The sequence below is a fragment of the Mytilus edulis genome, chromosome 1 (genome assembly GCF_963676685.1).
Source record: "Mytilus edulis chromosome 1, xbMytEdul2.2, whole genome shotgun sequence".
Lineage (NCBI taxonomy): Eukaryota > Metazoa > Mollusca > Bivalvia > Mytilida > Mytilidae > Mytilus > Mytilus edulis.
In genome coordinates this window covers 62,652,602-62,675,086 of record NC_092344.1, presented here as the reverse complement: position 1 = coordinate 62,675,086, position 22,485 = coordinate 62,652,602, and the positions used below count along the sequence as shown (strand labels likewise).

The following is a 22,485-nucleotide window of genomic DNA, read 5'->3' as shown; positions in this document are numbered from 1 at the left end:
CAGAAGTGCCGTATTTTTTGTTATTTTATTCTTTACAGAAAGTGAATCAAATTGGTTGAAAAAAAATTGGGGTCACGAACCATTTAAGCTTAAAATTTTACTTTTAAAGAAGTATGTAAAAGGGACCATTTTCCAATGAAATAATAGAGGTGTTGACATATTTTTATCGAAATATAAAAAAAACGTTCTATGAAACTTGGTCCAAAACTGGAATATAAAAAGCTGAAATATAGCTTCAAAGAATGAACAAATAAAAAACATAGGTCACCGATAAGGAAAAAATTTTTTTGCCTTAAAAACCCAAATTTTGGCAGGAAAATGGTGAAAATGGGTGAAATGTCATTTTGACCATTTAACAAATACGAATAATAACGAAAATATTCTATCAATCACATAACTGCAATAATTTAACATTTCTAATCAATCAAAATATTTAAAAAAAATATATTGAATTTACGACAAATACTTTTGTAATTCATGCGTGAAATCATGCGCAGTCGAATAGTCCCGTAGTCGAGCCACCTTAAATGTTTAAGGATGAAAAAATCCAAGATTAAAAAAATTCAGATTTGATTTATCAACAATTGAAAAATGTTGAAACTGCTTTGAATTCCCTTCAGTTTTAGCCCTTTGAATTTTAATTTTTTACCCTGAATGTATAATAATATATATGTTTAACTTTAAGGTATACTAATTTTTGAAATTCCAAGGAAAAAGACATCAAATCCATGCAAGTTTTTGAAAAAGTTAATAACTTTTTGTTATATTGTAAAATAAACACCAGTGAAAAATAACAATATGATAAGATTTATGAGTATTTATGGTTTTACAATAAAAAATAAACAGAACAATAAATGGTGCATCATTTGAATAAAAAGAAAAAGATTTTCAACTTCCTATCAATTACATCCTTTCTTGGTAAAACTTAAAAATACTGTCTGTTAGAGTCACTCATTTTTACCTCTCCATCAGAAAATGCTTTGTTTTCCGCTCCATCACTCCATGTTACTGAGCCTCCCACCATCCTTTTCCTCATTGCAAAATTTTGAGCATGTCTATTTTTTTCTCTCAATTCTTTAGGGTATGGGGTCGGATGTCTTATTAGTTTACCCTACAATAACCCAGTGTGTTAACAAACAAAACATGACTTAGGACAAAAATATGTTTGCTGTCTCTTCATACACTGACATAGATCTTTCAATATTTCATTACTTTCTGACTAAAATCTACTAATTTTAATAAAATAATCTTTATTTCAAAAAGGCATTTATGCTAATGCAGAAAAAAAAACCCAAAAAGCAAAAATTTTAAAGAATACTGATTTGCCTTTTTCATTATTTTCATTCAAACTGATGTCAAATATAAAAGAAACAACAAACATTCTGTTAGTAGTAGAACAAAACAATTACTGTGAATTCATTTGTTTTCTTGGATAGCAATTTTGGTGGATTTAAGAAACATTGCACCTCTTGGATATTTGATATTTAGGGTTTTAACAATCTGCATTCAAGGCTACAGAAAACTGTATTAAACATGAAATTTGTGGTTTACACTATACCCAGGAAAATTGTCATCCAACAAATAAAAATGAATTCACAGTACTGGATCAACATGATTCATTCATATGCCATGTTACAAAATGTCTTTTAAAATACACATGCAGCAACCCGTAGTCAATGCAGAAATAGTCATGCTTCAAGCCCAAAATGCTTTGCAAAAAAGCATGACAAATTTATTATTTTATGAATGATGCATTTGTAAGGATTTATAAGTATAAAAAATATATCTATACACATAAACTACTGCTATAAAAGATAAACAATACTTAAGCTGCAAATATGCATATATATAACCCCTATATATCTAATAAGTGTAATTAGCAGGAACTATTAGTAGAGAAAGTGCATTGATATATGTATATTAATCCTTTTTTTTTGTCTTGATATCTTTTATTCATTTTGGTCTTACAGTGGAACCTGAAAGACCATCATTGCTTCAAATGAAAACTGTCTTGCAAAGGTCTATTTTCTATACATATATATGAGTTCCAATTCATTTGCCAAAAGAGAGTGGTCTTTCAAGACAGATGACAAAGCCTCCTCAAATTTTTTAAATACACTGTCATGTAATCTATCTTTTTCCTATCCATATGACAGAACAAAAAAATACCTGATCGCCCACATCATCATTGAATTCAAAATGTATCTGTTGTCGTCTTTCACGTTCCTCATCCCACATAGATGGATGAAAACTATCAGTATCTCCACCATGGTCACCACCTATTAAATAAATCATCACAAAATGTTTTTACTAAAATATTAACCAAGCCAAATAGATGAAGATAGACGGTTGTTTAATGTCCAATAGCAAATTTTAAAATGCAAATTTAGGATTTGAACATGTTTGTTTAATCATGCTCTTTTTGAGACGGATAAGTTTGAGTTTAAACTTGCTAGAGTAAATAAAAGCAACACCTTTGTCTTACTTTGTAGAAATTTTCATCTCACTTGACAACTATAAAGGGGGTCTCATTGGGGGGTTCCGATCCCGGATCCCGCTTACTGTTTTGTCAGATTCCCGTATCCCGCTTACTCTATGTACGTAAGCAATTCTCATTTTTTTGTCATTTCCCGGGTTCCGCAAGACCTCATTTCCCGTTTTCACGCCACAATAATTTGACTTTCACGTGTCACGCTTACAAAAATCGGCAATCCCGCGTCACGCTTAGACCCCAATGAGACCCACTATAAAGTGAACGTCTTCTAAATTTCGTCAAGCTTTGAAATATCTAGCAACTCTGTTATTCAACCAAAACTGTTGACAAATTAGTAAACTATTACCAAATTTAAAGAATCCATAACTATCGCCTTGAATCAAATTAGTGAAAACTGTTTAATATTTTTTTCCCTCTACATATAGTACTACATTGTAATACATCTTATTGATTTTTTAGATCTGATAATTTAAATTCCTTAAAAACCAAGACAGTAAAAAAATCTGTCATTTAGTGATTTTTTAAAGAAATCTTAAAAAAATGAAAATATACTATACACTATAACCCACAAAAACCAAATAAATTTAATTACCAAATAGTTCCTGTAACTAAAAATTAGTCAAAATATAAATCATATATCTCCTATATCTCAGCATTTTCGTTCAAGCAATACAGATTAATAAATGTTTATTTATATTCTTATTCCAGTTTATATAAAAGTGTGTTACTTTTCATAATGTCTCCATCATGTCCATTGAGTTATCAATAAAAATTATGTAAGCACAAAAGTAGGCCATCTAATAGCAAATGTAAGGTATCTAGACTGATTTGAACTTCCCTGAAGTGCCTACACAGGAAATATGTGTCCATTTGTGAAAATAACAGACCTTTTTCACTGCTGTAAATGTAGCAAACAGTTGGAATATCTGATCCTTCAAGGCACATAAAGTTATCCCCAGTATATTGGTTGTAGATTTGTGCTGCTAAATCTGTAGTAATTTGTGTAGTGTTTGAATGGACTAATTGGAACTTTTAAGCATGTGCTAATTTTGCTCAATGTTGAAGGCCATATAGTGACTTATAGTTGCTAATTTTCTAAATCCTTTGGTCTATGCTGGAGAGTAGTTTCATGTCAATCATATCACATCTACTTATTTATATATTGTGTCTTTTTCATACTTTTAATTTGGCCAGAGTCTTGTTTGTTCTCTTCTATTTAACAGTTTTGATTAACCAACTGTATCTTTTTTTTTATATTTCATATTTTAGTACATAATATTAAAATTTTAATTGCAATTTTCACTCCACTTGAAAATGTAAGCCAATGAGAGCATCTGATCTGATAACCTGAGATATCTAATAAAACATTACCATTATCAGTGTTTGGTTCCTGAGGTAAAAGGTAACAGGTAAGTATCTTCCTCCCTGTGTCTGGATCATGGTCTGACTGTAAGGGAACCAGTGGACGTGTCTGAAATGTAATAACATATTTTTGTAAGGACTGTTAATTTCCAGAATTGATTATATGGGAGGTCGAAAGACTAGAGTATCAAAATTTGAAGGGTGTTGATTATTTTAGAAAGATCCCATGAACATTTCAAAGTAATCGTCAATTAAATTTCAATGCTTAGGAGGATGAAATGAAAGTTCCCTACCTTCTTTCCCCTTCCCCACATATTTATTTTGCAATGACCATAGCAAATTAGTACTCTAGCTGTACATTAATTATTCAAAATGAATAAAAAAATTATTCTCTACTAGAATTAATACTCTTCATTTGCAGTAGTATCCAAATGGGTATGTATAGGTCAAATTTTTTCATTTATGAAGATTGAAAAAAAAAAACCATATTCCTCAAACAGATTTTAATAAATTTCAGTTATTTTAGTGGGTTTTTTTTCTACATACTTTATAATGACATTTATTTCCTTAGCTTATATTTATATGATAATTTAATTTTAGCGTAACCATGTTATCAAAAACCTAAATTATATAAACTTTCAGATTCAACTGATATGATTCCATTTACTTAAAAATAAACACCTTTTACATATAAAATACATTTCTATATGTTTTAATTGGATATTAATGGTCTTAATATGCACATTTAATGTTCTTTAGGTATCTTTCTTTAAAAAGTGTTATGTAATAAATTTCAATTCAAATTCAAATTTGAATAAAACTCGGTCAAAACCTGACTCAAACTAGTTTTTAGACACAACACAAATGTGAGAACTTTTATTACATGACCAGTGATAACAACTACTTTTTTAAAGACTAACGCATCAAATGATTTATATAAGGAAATGAAAATAAATTATGCCATTACATAAAGATGACACAACGAAAATGGTCAGGAATCTCACTACTTTTAGTTCAATAAGATTAAAATATTTCATCGACAGAGCATCTGTGAACCAATGGTCCAGTTTTTCAAGTAACTCAGGACAATGAATGCATAATTTTGTAACATTTCAATTACAATTCCCTAAAAAGTTGTAAGACCTAATCAGCCTTACCATGCAGGAGATTTCCAAGTGCAATATACATGTAATTAAATATTTTGCTTATTCATGCTCTAGCAGAAAAATAGAAATTCCAGAATTACAACGAAAACGGGGAAAAACGTTTGGTACGAAATAAAATGAAATCAATCTTCTACGAAAATTATTGCTTTTTTCAGAAAATTATTAGGAATAAAATTAGGATGGCCAATTTTCAAAATAAATAAAACATGAAAGCCTCGGTGACAAATGATATCTGTTCAAAAGTTGATTTGTGACATTTACCTGGTTTTCTGACAGCCATAGTGCTTGTAATTCCTTTAATTTGACGAAAGTAAATGGTAGACATTTTAATCTGTTGTCACTCAGGTTCAGAACTCGTAACCGTGGAATACGACCTATTTCATCTGGAATGTATTCTAATTTGTTGCCCCTCAGAGACAGGACTGTGATACCATTACAACTGCCCAGCTGAAATATATCATAAATAAGATCAATATTTATAAACAAATGAATTTTTAAAATATTGTCGAATTCTAACCATTAGATTCCAGATTGAAAATCAGATTGCTAAAAGTGTAGATGATGTCTTCTTTAAAAATTCAGCTGCAGTTAAACATTTAGAGTTAATTCTTTTCTTTGCAGTAGTAGAAGTTGTCTTGTGAAACAGAATACCACTATTATTTTAATGACACTGTAATGATCTAATAGCTAACTATATAGTATGGGGTTTTCTCATTGTTGAAGGCCTAGCGGTTGCCTTTAATTACTTACACCAACATCATTTGAAATTTGGTGGATAGTTGTCTCGTAGACAATCATACAACATGATCATCTACTTATTTTTATATTAAATCTTAATTTGTCTTTAAAGGAAAGTACTTTACCATTAGTAAATTAGTCATTTTGAGCTCTGTTGTACTGGTTTATACTTTATTTCTTTTTAAATCTTTATAATAGTATGGTATGTCAGACACATGGGTTATTTCAAATCTTATTTCTTTTTACATCTTTATAGTATGTCAGACACGAGGATAAGATCAGAGAACCGCGTGGATTATTAAATGCATATTAAAGAATTTGTGCATTACGCAAATCATCATTAAAATACCAAAACATAATTACCAAACACCTTTTATTACTTCATTATACCTATGATCACAGTAAATGCATATTTTTACAAATTACCTAATATCTTTCATTTTTTTCTTACTGGGGTTCCACAAACCGGAATATTTTTTTACTTCTTCAAGGAAGTTGCAACTAAATTATTATTAAGTAATTAATAAGGTATGAAATTTCAACAAATTACTTCATGCACGTTAGATGTGTTCATGCATAATCCATAAAATACCTATTAAGCCAAAAAGAGGCTCTTCTTTTAAGTTTTTAAACTTTTTATTCAATGTCTACCGCACTTAATATATGATTGTATTGGAACCATAAAATCTTTAATTTTGATTCTGATCACTCAATCATTCGTAAATTTACATGTTTATCAAACGTTCCCAATAAAAATAATTTAAATGCACATATCATTAACCATGTTAGGTTGCAACAGTGCATTTACCCTGAGATGACTTATTTTGTAACTTTTATCTTGACTAATTTCTCAAGAGATCTTCATTGAAGTAAACAATAAACTGTTCACATTTTCAATGATGTGTACACGACAAGTGATTACAAGTCTTTAGCTGTGTTTTGACATACATGTCATGAATATCAAACATACTTTGAACTGTTTAGAGAAAAAACTATGTCTAGCCTAGTTTCTTTACGAATCAGTACCTAGTTAACTTGTAAATATTAAATTGAATGATTTCTTGAGATCTTTTACAGGATACAAAAGAGATTAGTGAGATAAAACTCAATTCAACAACACAAAAAATTGATAGACTGTTCAAGGTTGAGGTCAACATTAGGCTTTTTAACAATAGAAAAAGGCTTATATCACATGTCTGGTTACAACTTACCTAGATAGTATTTATTAGAAGATATAAAAAAAAAACATTTTGGTCTTCCTGTTGCCAAAAAAAGGCTTAAGAATATCAAATGAGATTTTTTTCAAAGAAACCTAAGACATGTTATATCAGCAAATATATTTGTCTATGTATATAGTGAACACACCAATGCCTAGTTCATTAATGAATCAAAACCAATTAAAAGTTAATTTGTGCATCTTTTATTTAATGTATGTGAGTCTGATAGTCATTTAAAAGACATCCATTTTTCTTTCTCGCAATCGGCAAATCAGCAAAACAACACATTTTATTTCAAGTTGTTTTTGCCTAAGGTCTTTCATTTTTAAATTTCAGGCCTGTAGCTAGAAATTTTCAAGAGGGGTAACATTGACTTGCGACAAACTAAATCTCAACTTTAATAGTCACAGTTCAAAAATAATGTCAACTTCAATAGTGCTTATTTGTTTTCAAAGGGGGATCTGTACAAATCCCTTGAAACCCCCTGGCTACAAACCTGATTTTCTTGTATCATTTTCAAATATTCTAATGAAACTGAAGAACAATGCAGCATGCTTTCGTGTAACTTAATATTTTGCATGAATTGAATTAAATTTTTGTTTCAAATTTCCAGTAGCTGTTACCCCTGTACTAGTGATACATTTACAGCTGATTTCATTGACAGTGTAGCTAAAAGTAATATCTTGGTTAGCTTGCTTGCTAGCTGAACCGTAATGTCATTATTAGGTTAGGTAAATCAATTGGTCCGTAGGATTCAGGCTTCTTCGAAAGGAGGGTAGTTTACCTAACCTAACAATGACTTCATGGTTCAGCTAGCAAGCAGGCTTACTAAATTTATCATCTTTAGCCACACACTCATTGAAATCAGCTGTAATCTCGATTGTCTTACCTCTGATGGTACAAATTTCAGATAGTTCTCATCAGCATATAGTGTTCTAATATTACGTAGTAACCCTAAACTGGCTGGTAGATCTTCTAACTCATTGGTACTGACATTTAGTTCTGATAATGACGACAACCTATAAATAAACCAATATTGAATATAACAGATAATAGTTTATAAATAAAGGGAAAAGACAATAAGACAGGAAAAAACAAACATCCAAAAACCAGAAGGCAATGACTTTTACACTAGATACATTGTATAGGGGTGAATTTGCTATGCTCAAATCAACAAAATTTACAACATGTTTTACCAGTTTCTGGTAAGCTCTAGGCTTAGCATAGATGGCTATAGCCCGTTTGGCATAACACTTTAGCAGTTTCTGGTAAGCTCTAGGCCTAGCATAGATGGCTATAGCCAGTTTGGCATAACACTTTAGCAATTTTCTTCTATTTTGTTTGCTATTCATCTATGAGGGGGGATAGGACCTTTATCAGGACTCCGGGATCAGGTGTTTTTAAGCTCGGGATTTCGGTATTGACCCTTTCGGGATCCCGGAATTCTTTTTTTTTCGGATTTCGGGATGTCAGGATTTGCTTTATTTAAATTCGGGACCTCTGGATTTCGTTTGTTCAAGTCCAGGATTTCGGGATCAAGACCCCTCCTATCTCCCCTCATCTATGGAATTTTTCTTGCCTTCCAAATATTTTGGTTCAAGTTTAATTGACCAGTCTTGTGTAGTCTGAAACATGCTTCTGGCTATTTTCAGCCTGTTTTTTTTTTTATGACTTTTTGGACAAGATTATCTGACCTAATAATATGTAACTGAAAAATGTTGCCATCCAAGCTTTTGGCAGAATAAGTTTCATGTAATTCTAAGCGAAAATATATTTAGGTTGAACAATATATAAGTCTGTTTTTTCTTCAAATTTCTAATTTCAACATATTCAATAAATATTCCTAGCATGACTGCTGGATGTGTGAGAATAAACTGAAAAATATATATCTATACATTGTAAACTTTTTTATCAGTGTTGTTTGTACACCCGAACTGTAGGTATTTAACCATACAACCTGGGTTACTATACAGATAGAGGAAAAAATCAAGTTCCATCTATTAAAGGTACAGGCACTTAAAAATGTTGAAGTGCTCAAGTTTCAAAATAAAACTACACCCAACAAAACTATCCACATATTTTTCTTCTTATACTGATAACCTTTTGCCAACCATAAAATAAATTAAAAGGATAATTTACCCTCCTATAGTTGTGGGGAGTGATACCAAGCGATTGTCATCTACTTTCAATGTCGTCAGGTTCTCTAAATTACCTGTAAAATATTAATGATTATGATTAAATTACCATTTTTATAGATAAATAATGCAGAGTAATTCATACGGAAATATTTTCTTCAACAATATGCTTAATGTGTAATCTAACGAAAACCACAAAAAGGAATCTGCCGAAACATTGAATATTAGTATTACAAATGCGTTCGTGCTATTCAACAAGTGTTTCGCTCCAGTCCGGCATCGTCTTACAACGTGTAGATAGCTAATAACAGACATGAGTGCAGACACTGCAAGGAACTTGTGTATAGTAATGTATAACCTAACATTAAATCGTATAAAATGACGCATTATAATGTCATTAAAGTCAAATTATCGTGAATACTGACATAATATGCAAATTCTTTAATCTTAACAACTAACAATTCTATTCTTACTGTACACTGTCATCATTGCAGAAATTAAAGAGAAATGTCTGTATTTAATATCGGATTACGTTTGACAATCTGCCGGGGTAATCTATGATACTCTAACATTCAAAATGACGTTACAATGTATTATCCCAAGCCATGGGGGGTTCAATTGATCCTTCCCTGTTAAATGATATGACTATTGAACAAATGGCTTAAGATTATCGGTGATGGGGGGCTATAAAAGTGTTATTGGTCGAGTATTGTGTATTATATAAGTAATTGCGCCCTGATAGTTTCTTAAAACAAAATTCCTTTATACAGTCACTAATTTACATAATAATTCTATTACTACATTCCCTATGATGTAATCAGTTGACCTATCCTTAAATTACAAATGCTCTAACTATAAAGTTTTTTTTTTTTTTTTTTTTCTAAAAACTTCAATCTGTTGTTATTTTAAAGATATATAACTGTCAGTACTTTTTTGACACTTTTATCATTTTTCACCATATATTTAAAGCAATAAAAAAAAACATTAAAAAAAAACTTGTCGTTATCTTCATCTGTACATAATTCATTATATGTCCATTTTTTTTGTTTTGGACATTAATCTGTCTTTCTTATCCTTCTTAAATTTCTGAAACCTTTTGTCACCTTCCCTTCCCTTCCCTTCCCCACCCTCTGCACGGGCCATGACAACCCTTCCTCATCATCTTTTCTTTTTTTCCGTTGTCAATTGATATGAGTATTTAAATTTTTGAAAATTTACCAGAAGAATTACGGTACTGACTTTTTATCAATATTGACAATAAAACATATTAGGTATGTGTCAATAATCACAGGTAAAGTTTTACACACATGGAGGTGTTTCGATTACCCTGATTTTATTTGAACATGCTATGCACTGAATTTTAAATCGTAGTTACCACAAAATCTTTTCAAATTAGCCTTTTGAAACGAAAGAAAATTGTATGATAACAGTTTTATAAATAAATAAATATGAATCCTCTTTTTATTCATAGTTTGTGGATAAACCTTTTACTGTAAACTAACCCATTTCATAATTTATTTATTTAATAATTTTATTATTGGAAAAATAAAGCCAGATTATTTAAAAGAATTGAAAATTATTTACACTACATAACAGAAGTGTTTGTTAGCTAGTGTTAGCAAGGCAAGTATTGACAATAAGATAACATCATCTAATACATAGGCCTCTTATTCTTGAAGTGAAGTACTAAATAAAAAGTAGAAAAAATCAAGAACGTTCTCATGGGATTTGGAATTAAAGATTTGAAAACCTTCAAATAAAATTGAGAATGGAAATGGGAAACGAGTCAAAGAGACAACAATCTGACCATAGAACAGACAACAGCCGAAGGCCAGCAATGGGTGATAGCCCGACAGTTCCATTTTAAACTTTCTTTGAATGAAAACATCTTTGTTTTCTCCAAGTTTTCACACATTTGGTCAGTATCCTCATTAAAATTGTAACAGCATATATACTAGAGCATGTATAGAGAACAATGAAGTTAAGTTTGCTTAAGTTAGAGCATAAATCGATCTTTGTTTACAACCTATTGATAAAGTACCAATCAGCATTACAAGCCATTCATATCATGTGAAGACAAACCAAAAGCTATTTTGTGTCCATAGGACACACTTAAGCTTATAAATTTACATGTTCATTGAACCTCAAGATCTGTGCCAAACCCCTAATTTGGTATATCTTTAAAAAGATCACATCATAATGAACATGATAAACATAAGTGCTAAATTAAAAGTTGACATGACCACAAATTTTTGGTTTAAATTATAACTACTTAATTTATTTTTTAACCTGATGGACAGACAAACAAACGAATAGACAGACCGATTTTAGACAAACCAAAAAAAAAACTTGAAAATTCAATGGTTTTGTTCGAATTCAGTTGTCTTGTTCTAATTTTCTCCCGTTCACCTATTAAGATATTTCAAATTTGCAATAAAGTTGATTCCACAACTACTTCTATTCAAATCATAAAGACAGCTTTCAATTACAAGAAAAACCTCTGCATTCAAAATAAATACCGCTTTATACAATTCTTTCGGCTCTGCATTTTTACTTAGTAATGGCTTTATATTAATTCAAATCTGTAGATATTTTAATCTGACAATCCATCAAATTTTGACAGGTTAATCTGCGGGACTTTTGCATATGTAAATGACTGTCAAAAATTCATCCATAATTTTCAATTAAATCTTTTTGTAATTCAACTACCTTGACTGATTTCTTAATTTTAAGTGATACAAAAAATATTCCTATGCATGTATGAAAAAACGTTCTGACCTGTATTTGATTAAACTTAATATTCCAAAATAAACATATGTAGAGATAGAAAAAAACTTTTCAAAAAGATTTAGTACATATAGGTAATGTAGGAACAACACAATGAGATATATAGGGACAAACTGTTTTGATCAGTCAATAATTTTCAGTAACACTCATCATCTGCCCCTACAACCCTTACCTCGTGCATTCTTAAAAAATAATCTCTTCACAACCCCTCATCTATTTATCCCTTATACTGAGAAAAATTATCAAAGTTTGTTCAAATTAGTAGTTAAAAGTTTGTTCAAATCATTAGTTAAAAGTTTGGTCAAATCATTAGTAAAGTTTGTCAAAAAAAAAATCATTAGTTAAAAATTGGTCAAATAATTAGTTTGAAGTTTGTCAAAATTATTAGCCAAAAGTTTGTCAAAATCATTAGTTAAAAGTTTATCAAATTCATTAGTAAATTTTGTCAAATCATAAGTTTAAAGTTTGTCAAAATCCTCAGTTAAAATTTTGATTTTTTTTCAAAATCATAGGTTAAAAGTTTGTCAAAATCATTAGTTAAAAATTTCTCGAAATCATTAGCCGTAATTTGTTGAAATCATTAGTTTAAACTTTGTCAATATATTTATCCAAATATGTGTTATAACAATTTGATAATGAGTCATGATCACTCCCCGTTGCCATTATTTAAACGTGGGGCGAAAATCTTTTCATGTGATATCACCTGAATCGGGTAGATGCATTTTATAATTATCAAAACACACATGGTTTAGAATCATTAACATATTTAAACACATTTAAAATCTCATTCCACAAAATCGTAAATTAGTATTTGAATATCGGTTTCAAGGACAGAATCACTATAAAAATTAATAGCGTAATTATAAGAATTCATTTCTTGTTTACTTTTAATAGAATATTCAACATTTTAAATACAAATATAAATATATCGGTAAGTTCGAAGACCTGATGAAAACTTGCAGCCATGTATGATATTAATGTGACTTGGCAGATTACATGTTTTTTTCTCACCAGGGTGTTAATTTTTTCAACTCGTTATTCAAAGACTTTCACTGCTTTTCTTGTAAAGACAAACTCTTCCCATGAGCATAGATGGGGTAATTCATTCCCTTATTTCTTAACTTTATAGACCATTTTATATTTGTCTATTCTTCATATTTCAGAACCCCATTATTCCTTATTCTCTAATTTTTTTGCCTATTTATATCTTTTCTTTATGAACATTTTGACCTTTTTTCTCGAATCTGAAAACCCTATACAAACCCTCATACTGCCTAATGAGATGGCATTTTACCCAAAATAACATCATTTCCAAGTTGATTGGTCTATTTTCGTACATTTACTTTTAATTAATAACTTTTTAAACATACTTTTAGTACTAAGTGTTTACATTCTTTATGTTCAATGTTATTTTCATTAGTTGTCATTCCAAAAATTCTATTAGTATATATGTGATTATATTTGAGTTTAATACATTACTAGTCTTTTACTTTATTTGCAGTATGTACATTGACATACATGACATAGCTCAACTCTTAAGATACAGACAAATTTACATTGAAATTAATTGACAATTCACTATATATTTATTTAAATAAATATTGGAGCTTCCTTAACATTTTTTTTCAAGATTCTTACTTGCTAACTAAAACATTTGTTATTTTTTAACACATATGTTAAAATAAAGTTGATAAACCTTTCAAAATTCAGGTGTAAATCAATTTAACATAATCATAAATTTAAAATATTTTAAGGTTGAACTCAATATGTATTTAACGTGACTTTGGTCAAAATAGACAATATAAACTACAAAACATTACCGATTTATCTCTAGTTATTTGATTAACATCCTATTGTTTTATTGAACGCTTGCCAAAATCAATTCATTGTATTCCAACCAAGGTGTTCATATCAGTGTTCAAAAATATTTCAAATTGATAACCTAAATTAGTTATATAAATATCCAGTTAAAGAACACTTAAATGTTAAAAGTACCATTCCTAAACTGAAATTGATCAGAAATTTTTGTCATCGAGTAAATAATGTACGAACAAACAGGTCATTCTCCAATAATTGGCCTTGTCTAATTACAGCAATCCTATTGATAATTTATTCAATTTGTTTAAAAAACTTCAGCAATTTTTCAATTCTAATAGGGCAATCAAACACCCAATTCAGATGTTATAGTTGTAAATTAAATATTTTTCTACAATCTCTATAAGTGTCACGGAACTCAAAAATCAATATAATTCTAAACCCATTCTCAAATATAAAAATTCCCAACAATGATGTTGATTTGATTTCAATCAATCCATTTCGTCAAAGAACATTTAATGTGTAATTTTCTACGTTGGTCCTTTGAAACGGCAGACATTTATCTTGTCCGCCTTCATTTCAGTGGTCAGACATAAAATTTTAAGCTTTCAAGTTTCTTGATTGTTTTGACATATCACTCCATTTACAAAAGAAGTGTTAAAAGCTTTCTCACCTGGTTTGGTATTATTTATGATTTTGTACTTTAGCTCAAAAAGTTTCGGCTCGGGGCTACGAAATCACACATTAACGGGGATTTTAAATCTAAATTAAAGATAAGTGAATTGCCTTTGAAATGTGATTCAAAGTGTGTTTTCATAATGTTTTAGTTGGTGGTTTATGCTTTTTGATTTTCCCCTCTGATAGTAGTAAACCAAATATAAACAAAATACCAAGTCTTGTTTCTCTTTCCATTATTCCAGACTAAGAGATTATCCTCCCACTTACAAGAAATGTCTAGATTACACAAAAAGTAACCTTGGATAACCTTTAAATATAATATTTATGTAGGCTTTTTTTCTTTCACTTTTTATAAGATTTAGTTAAAGAATTTGCACTCCAAAACAAATATTTGCACACCTGTACAACACCTTAGTTATTACATGATTTATTAACATTGACATTGACATTAACACATATATATATACATTTCAAAGCCTTTTAAATGTGACTATGGTATGGGCTTTGCTCATTGTTGAAGGTCATACTGCATGTGACCTATAGCAGTAAACTTCTATGTCATTTGGTCTCTGGTGGAAATTATACAACATCTTATTATCATGTTTAATTTTCTTTTAATTTCAGTTTCTTTTAGTTTCAGGAAGAGTAAAATATCTATCTTGTGCTAGTTGCCTTACCTATAGAGTCTGGGAGAGACTGTAGCTGATTGGTTGTCATATGTAGGTCAGCCAATGATGTGCAGCCTTCTATTTCTGTAGGCAAGGATTGAAGTTTATTCTTTGATGCATCAAGAAACATCAACTGCTTCAAATTCCCAAGAGTCTAAAGTCAAACAAAATAAATATATAAGATTCTATATTAGGCATTTGCCATACCATGATTTCATTTAGCATAGTAACAATTGATCTTGCAAATGTTTCTGCATTTATAATTATGATCTTAAAAAATGTGCAATACACTCGGTGAACAATTCATTACAATAACATGTGATCCATCTTAATTATAAGCATATTAAATGCCATTTTTAATTTGCATTGTGGGATATCTTGATCAAGTATCTAAAATTGCAATGCACAATTTAATGATCTTTAATGTAGACAGAAAATGATACTTTAATTACTGTCTTTACACTTGCTAAATCCTTTTCTGCATTGACATTCTATATATAACACTTAAAAAAATCAACTAGTATCCATTTTGCTTTAAAAACCTTAAATGTCATCAAACAGCAAGTGTGATATCTATAACAAGAAACCTGACACCATATTCTATCAATTTAATGTTATTTTTACACACGTTTAAAAATCAATTTTAAGGTCATTCTTTATTTCATACCAAAATTTAATGCTTGACATTAAAAAAATAAAGGAAATAAAAAATTTATGAACTGGATAACGACCTTCTTTGATGTCTTTCATAAACTGTCAACAATAAAACCATGCATCTTTGTATTGCTTTTATTGCTTAATTTAACAAATCTTTACAGCCTAAGATTTTGCAATTTCTAATAAACATCAGTAAAATTAAATTATATTTCTTTATTTTATACGGGTTCGTACATATCAGTGGGCCCTGGTGTAGACATTTTCCATTTAAAAACTAACAATAGTATATCAGATGTCTTCACACTGTGAATTAAAGTGTATTAAACAGTATCAATATCTAAATATTTCAATAAAAATATTTTATATCGCCAAAATGAAGCCTTTTTGACATACATAAATTTTTGTTTATTTTGAATTTAAAATCTAACATAAATATACAAAATGTTTTCCCACAGCGATACAAAGTGTACAAATCAGTATCAATATCTTATTATTTCAATAAAATTCTTTTATTTCCCAAATAAATAATATTTGTTGCAATGTGTAACTATCTTGCAAGTTCAACTTAAGGACAGATGACTGAACATTTCCTGCCATTTTAACTTTCTCAATATATTCTTTTGAATGATTACAAGTGTTCCTTCTCAATTTCAGCACTTTTGGTTATATCATGGGTGCCAGTTTTTATTGGCGGAGAAGGGCAAAGTACTTGAGAAAAACCACAACATTTGATAGTAAAACTAGCAATCCTAGTCAATTAAGAAAAAAGTCTAGTCTTTGTGATGAGGTGATGTTAAACAAACATCAATCAATATTTACTGGAATGTTGTCTCACTCTGCTTGATAGATAATTTTTCTTCTTTGCTTAAAGTCCAGTAGCAAATTTTTAACACAGTCAGGATGGAAGTATGTTAGGATAGTAGAGTGCTTTTGAAAAGCCACAAAAATCAAACTTACTGTCATGAATCAATATGTGTAGGTATAATACATTTGTATACCTTCATTTCAATTTAAAATTTCTTTTAAGTGAATTTCTTAACACTTTTTTTAAAGTATGAATCAAGAAAAATGATATAATCTTTATTGATGTGTGGTTACGAAATTGATTATTACACCTCTCAAAATATTCCCGGATATTAAAGAAAAAATATGTACACTATAAACTTACTTAAGAGGTAAATTTAAAGAAGAACATAAATTGATATTACTTCAAAAAGTCCCTCCCCCCATGCTTTGATAGTACCGTACTATTTGATTTTGACTATCATTTTGTACTCATTTAACTTTCACAAATGGACTTATACAAATCTATAAATCTATACACTTATCTAAGCATGGATAATACAAATAAAGGATTTATGAACTGCGAATATGTTTATAAAATCTTTAAGCATTTTAAATAAATAACAGCCACACCACAAAACTGTCATTTTGTTACAATAATATAAATTTTATTTGGTTATAAAAAATCCTAAATAGGGTATAAATTCATAAAATGTAACAGGTTCTAAGATCATTAAAATACCACTGTCTTTGACCTAACTAGTTATCAAATCTTAATGTTTTTTTTCAGTCTTGATCACAGCAAATAATCTAAGCTATTTATCATAAAAACACTTAATTATTTCGTGAAATGAGGCAATTTTTCGTAGATTTTAACACCTTATAAATCATAGAGTGTTTATTGAAAGTACTACCACTCTCGATAACTGTAGATTTATTTTAGGATTAAACACATTTTTTCCAAATTTCACACATTAACAAAATTTCTCACAAAATATGTTTAATCCTTTTAATTTGTAAACTATTCAAAAATTATTGAGATAAAATTGAGAATGGAAAATGGGAGGTATCTATTAATGTGAATAGGCTGACCATGTGAGTATTGCAATAGTAAGAACTCTCATTCATAGTATATGATATGCCAGTTCTTATTATTACAATATTTTCTTTCTTGTTTTATTCACATTTATAAAAAAAAAATTAAAAAAATTCCAGAATTTACATTGCTTGTAACATGTGTAAAGGAAATGTGCAGAATGCTTGCCTGCTTTCTGATCACGCAAGACTTATGTTTTTCATTTTTGTTTGCACTTAGTCTTTTATAAAATTGTAGGAAATCATTATTCCTGGGGTACTGATTTTAACTTCAACCATAAAATTTAGCATCCAAGACAATACACATTTTGCATAGTGTCTAAATAATTGCATTTTAAAATTCAAAATTTAAAATCCTTCAAACATGTCAAAGCAATATCTTTTTGAAACCCCCGTTAATATTGATACATGCACTGAAATGTACTTCCTCCATTTTTGAATGACTTTATATACGAATTACATATCCAGCTTATATCTATCAATACATTTAATCCCTTTATGATTTTCATATCTGAAACTTATAGATTATAACTATGTAAAACATACCAGGTTGTTCAGTTAAAGAATCATTCTTGTTGGTGCTGATCAAGTGAAAAAGTAAAATACCAAGATTACTTGTCTAAAGGGGGGGTGACAATAATCTGTCTAAAGGGGGTGACAATAATCTGAATTACAACCTTGTCTTTCAATTTCTATTGAGGAAACAATAAGATATTTCATAGAAAATCTCCAACAATCTCTTGTGGTATTAACTGTGTAAAATCCTCACAAAGAGTTGTTTTTGTACTCAACATCTATGAATGAATTTATTGCTGTGCTAACTTGGCCATGTTGCGGCCAACTAAATTACTAACTTTATTGGAAAGTTGGAAAGGATCTGTGTTCATGCAGGTTCTTATGTGAAGACTGATTTTACAAACAAAATTAGAAATTTGTACAAACTTATGATTCAAATACCATATTCTTAAAAACTTCTACTATTTCCATAGAAGAATATATTGATTTGTACAGAACTATTCCACCTGTATAAGAATTCATATTCATGACAACCCTGATGACAACAGGAAACTGAATTTATCAATGAAAAAACTTTTTTTTTCCCAATCTTCAAGCTAACACGCAGCTGTAAAATCATCCTTAAACTCAAATTCAACTTTTATATACTGTTAGTAAGTAAGTAAAACCAATTTAATTATTCTTATACATACTGGTGTAATCTGTGTTATCTGATTATGGTCACACCATAGCTCTAAAAGATTGGTTAAATTTCCCAGTACATCAGGCTACAAAATAAAAAAAAAAAGATTAAAGATTATATAATTCACTTATAAAAGTTCATTATGATCTGAATCTAAAAATCGATAAATGGTTGTGATTTCTTTTCATAAGTGAGTTTTCGATGTTTACATAAGCAAATAGTGTTTTGCATTTTGATCAATATTTACAGGAAATTGTCATCAGTTCAAATGTGTTATTCATTTTTTTTCACACATTTAAAATTGAGCTTTCAGAACTAGTAGATTTTTGTGTGTACTGTTTCTTGAATTTTCTAGGTTTTTTTTTTGTTCTATTTGGTTTTTTTAACACATTTTCAGCTTTATTTTTAAACAACATCCATAATGTGGGTTATCACATAGAAAGAAGAACATAAAACGAGTGATAATGAGCGAGCTGATCTTATCTGTTTGAAAGCGCATTTCTACCAATTTACATCCCAATGGCAAGATCAGAGGAGGAAGACTAAATTTAAAGTCAAAGAAGGTCATATTGAATTCTGACATCAAAAAATATTGTAGAACAAGATTTCTAAAACATCCCCTCAATATATTTGGATCTGTTGGTAATTGAGGTTAACAGTTTACATGACGACATTTCTTTAGAAAAACATAAAACCATCGACAAAAAACTTTTGTTGGGGGGTTCATGTTGCTTAGTCTTTAGTTTTCTATGTTGGGTTTTGTGTACTGTTGATTGCATGTTGTTTTTTTTTCTTTTTTCTTTTTCATCTAGTTTATCTTCAACTTATGAGTTTTAAAGTCCCTCAGGTATAGTTCTCCTCTTTTTCAACATTGAATCTATCAATGATCTTTAAAACAAATTGTAGACTTCTGATTTTGACTACAATCTATTATAGGCATAAGCAGACAAAATAATACTAAAGTTATTCAGATCATACCAGTTCTGTGAATTCATTGTGACCAACATCCAATCTTTCTAACTCTGTAAGTCTGGAGAAAGATTTTGGTAATGTCTTCAAATGATTTTCTCTCAGTTCTAAAATCTTCAACTTGGATAATCTGTGAAAATAAGACATTGAAAAATTGAAGAAGAAATTTGAAATTAAGTAAATAATAATGTTCAAAAATTATTTTTGTACATGTCTATTTAGATAAGTATTTTATTGGAGGATAAAATATGTTGAAACTATAAATAAAGGTACTATAAACAACTATCATACAAGTGGGTGGTGCAGCTAGCTATAAAACCAGGTTTAACCAACCATTATCTTAGAAAAATGCCTGTACCAAAAATATGACAGTTTTTTTTGCATTCTATTAATTGATTGATAAAGTCTTACTTCAAATTTATCAATTTTTATGGAGCTCTCTTTTCAAATTATTTAAATATCATCATGATTATGGCGTTTCTGTATTTTTGTAAATTACTTTTTTTTTACAAATTCTTCAAGTTGTCATTGACACAAGAATTGTTTTCCAGATATAAAAGGATGTCTGTCTACTTGAACATACTTTATACTCCTGTAAACTGTAAAAACTAAAATTTTTGAATGACATGTCACATGTTTATTCAATTATGTATTCTTTTTTGTTTCAAAAGATTTCATTTATAAATAATTACCAAAGAAACTGATCACTTTGAACTTACTACTTTATGATAAATTGTCCTTAAAAGCTTTTGTAAATACACCACGTACACAAATCCTGCAGTAACTTTTAAGAAGCTGTTATTATTTTCTTCAAAGTATTTCTTCAAAGTTAAGTCATTATAACAAGCTTACCTGCCAAAGTTTCCAGGGAGATAATCCAGAAAAGTGTCATTCAGGAAAAGTTGGGTCAAGTTTAGTAGCTGAGTAAAACCTTCTGGCAATCTACAAAAAGAAAAGTTCAAAGAAATTACAATACGAAATCAGTCAATTAACACAGTATATATATTAGTTATTTTGTTGGGATTTTTTTTTTTATTTGAGTGAGATGTGAGTAAGTGGCACATAAGATAAGTTCTAACAAAAACTTTCTAAAAAGATAAACAGCCATGAAGTCTTAGGTAGCACATTCAGTTTAGTGAAGTAAATGAAAGATTTTTGAGTAATGAATTAGTGCACAATATCCCTTTTTTTCCATTAAAACCTAGAGACAAACTACAGGGGAGGACGGAAAGGGATGGGGTCTCCTTTAATTATGGAGTTACATATATGGTTAATGCAGACTTTCAAAAAGTCTTGACCCCTTCTTTTGCCTTGTTGCTCCCCTCCATTTTCAAAATCTGATAATTGCGTCTGAAACCAACCAATTTATACAGATGAATTAATAACAAACAACAGATGAACAGTATTGTCTATTTAGAACATGTAGAATATGGTTCTGTCATGTATGGAATCAAAAATTTATATTATGTACAATCAGGAAAGAAATAGGTCATAGTCTGTATATAAACCATTAAAGAATTAAACAAAGAAAAGTTATATGCATTCTAAATTCAAATTTGATGACTTATTTTTAAAAAGATTATTGAATGCAATTTTCAATTTTTACCAAAATTCAAATTCTAAATAAGAACTGCATACACTTTGAGTTTCAAAAAATATTTGATCTATCATGCACAGGGATATTAAAAATCGGGAACTTTTCCCTACTTTTTTCTCTTTCTACTACGGCTGATTTTGATCTGCAAGGTTCATTTGATAACATTGTCGAAAAAATATTTCTCAATCATGAACAAATAGAGCGAATTGTCACATAACAAGAAGACCAGAGTTCTACACAATTTACCAAATTGCAAAATGAATGGAAATTGTAAATTTTAATATATGAAAATACTGGAAACATAAAAATGTGCATGTCAAGAATGACAAATTTTTTTTTTCAAGCGTTACGTAATAAAAGAACTCTCTTCGTTTCTCAACAAGTAGATTGAACTAAATTTGGTTCAACTTCAATCGTGTATACACTCGACTACTAGTAATGGACTCTTTTATGTTTTCTGTACAAAAAAATAAATGATTTTATACTGTTTACTTTTCATTTTAAGATCTGTGTGACACCAAGTTCAACTTTTCAATCTGTTTTCAAAGTAAAACCGGATTTATAAATAATAACAAATCCATTTTGATGGGCTGTCAAACCATTTTATACAAATTTCAACGGGACCATTAAAATATAAAGTCCTTAAATAGTGCTCATTTCTATACACTTATAGAAATAGCTATAAAAAAATATTCTTGCCTTTAGCAATTTTTTTTTAAACAAATTTAATACAAATGACATGTTATAAACTAAATATATTGATTGAAATGTAAAACTGTGCAGTCTAAAATCCATCAGAAAGATTAAATCTTTTACATTGAAGCTGCACCACATTTCAAATACAGAAAATAAAAACTTGGCATACAAACTAAAATTTGTCCTTGACGATTTCAAATCATTTAAAACTTATTCTTGGTTTACGCTGTGATTTTCAATTACATATAACACTTTCTTGTATAACGTTCCAAGTTCAAAGGATATCTCGTTTTAACGCTACATGATCACTGGTATTGTTAGACCTATAAACCAAAAGAAAACCTAATACCCTAATCATTAAAGAATCTTTAAGGTTTCGCTAATTTCATTAACCCCCTGTTGACAATTTAAATAACAACACGTCAAATAT

General features: G+C 29.4%; 1 protein-coding gene across 9 annotated transcripts in view; it reads right to left on the bottom strand.

Annotated features, from left to right (window-relative positions):
- LOC139486303 (leucine-rich repeat-containing protein 7-like) overlaps positions 1-22,485 on the bottom strand; it is a 74,267-nt gene that overhangs the window by 15,189 nt on the left and 36,593 nt on the right. For 5 of the 9 annotated variants that reach the window (XR_011655550.1, XM_071271159.1, XM_071271140.1 and 2 more), the window contains exons 5-14: positions 20,615-20,704; positions 19,772-19,892; positions 18,804-18,878; positions 15,070-15,214; positions 9,117-9,189; positions 7,867-7,996; positions 5,284-5,469; positions 3,866-3,965; positions 2,170-2,279; positions 962-1,111 (exon numbers count right to left, since the gene is read on the bottom strand). Coding sequence is in view for 8 of the 9 variants with exons in the window: in XM_071271159.1 (XP_071127260.1) it covers positions 962-1,111; positions 2,170-2,279; positions 3,866-3,965; positions 5,284-5,469; positions 7,867-7,996; positions 9,117-9,189; positions 15,070-15,214; positions 18,804-18,878; positions 19,772-19,892; positions 20,615-20,704 (1,180 nt within the window). In the remaining variant the exon portion in view is untranslated. The remainder of the gene's footprint in view (positions 1-961; positions 1,112-2,169; positions 2,280-3,865; positions 3,966-5,283; positions 5,470-7,866; positions 7,997-9,116; positions 9,190-15,069; positions 15,215-18,803; positions 18,879-19,771; positions 19,893-20,614; positions 20,705-22,485) is intronic. The other 4 variants (XM_071271176.1, XM_071271194.1, XM_071271168.1 and 1 more) reach the window with 1 other exon arrangement.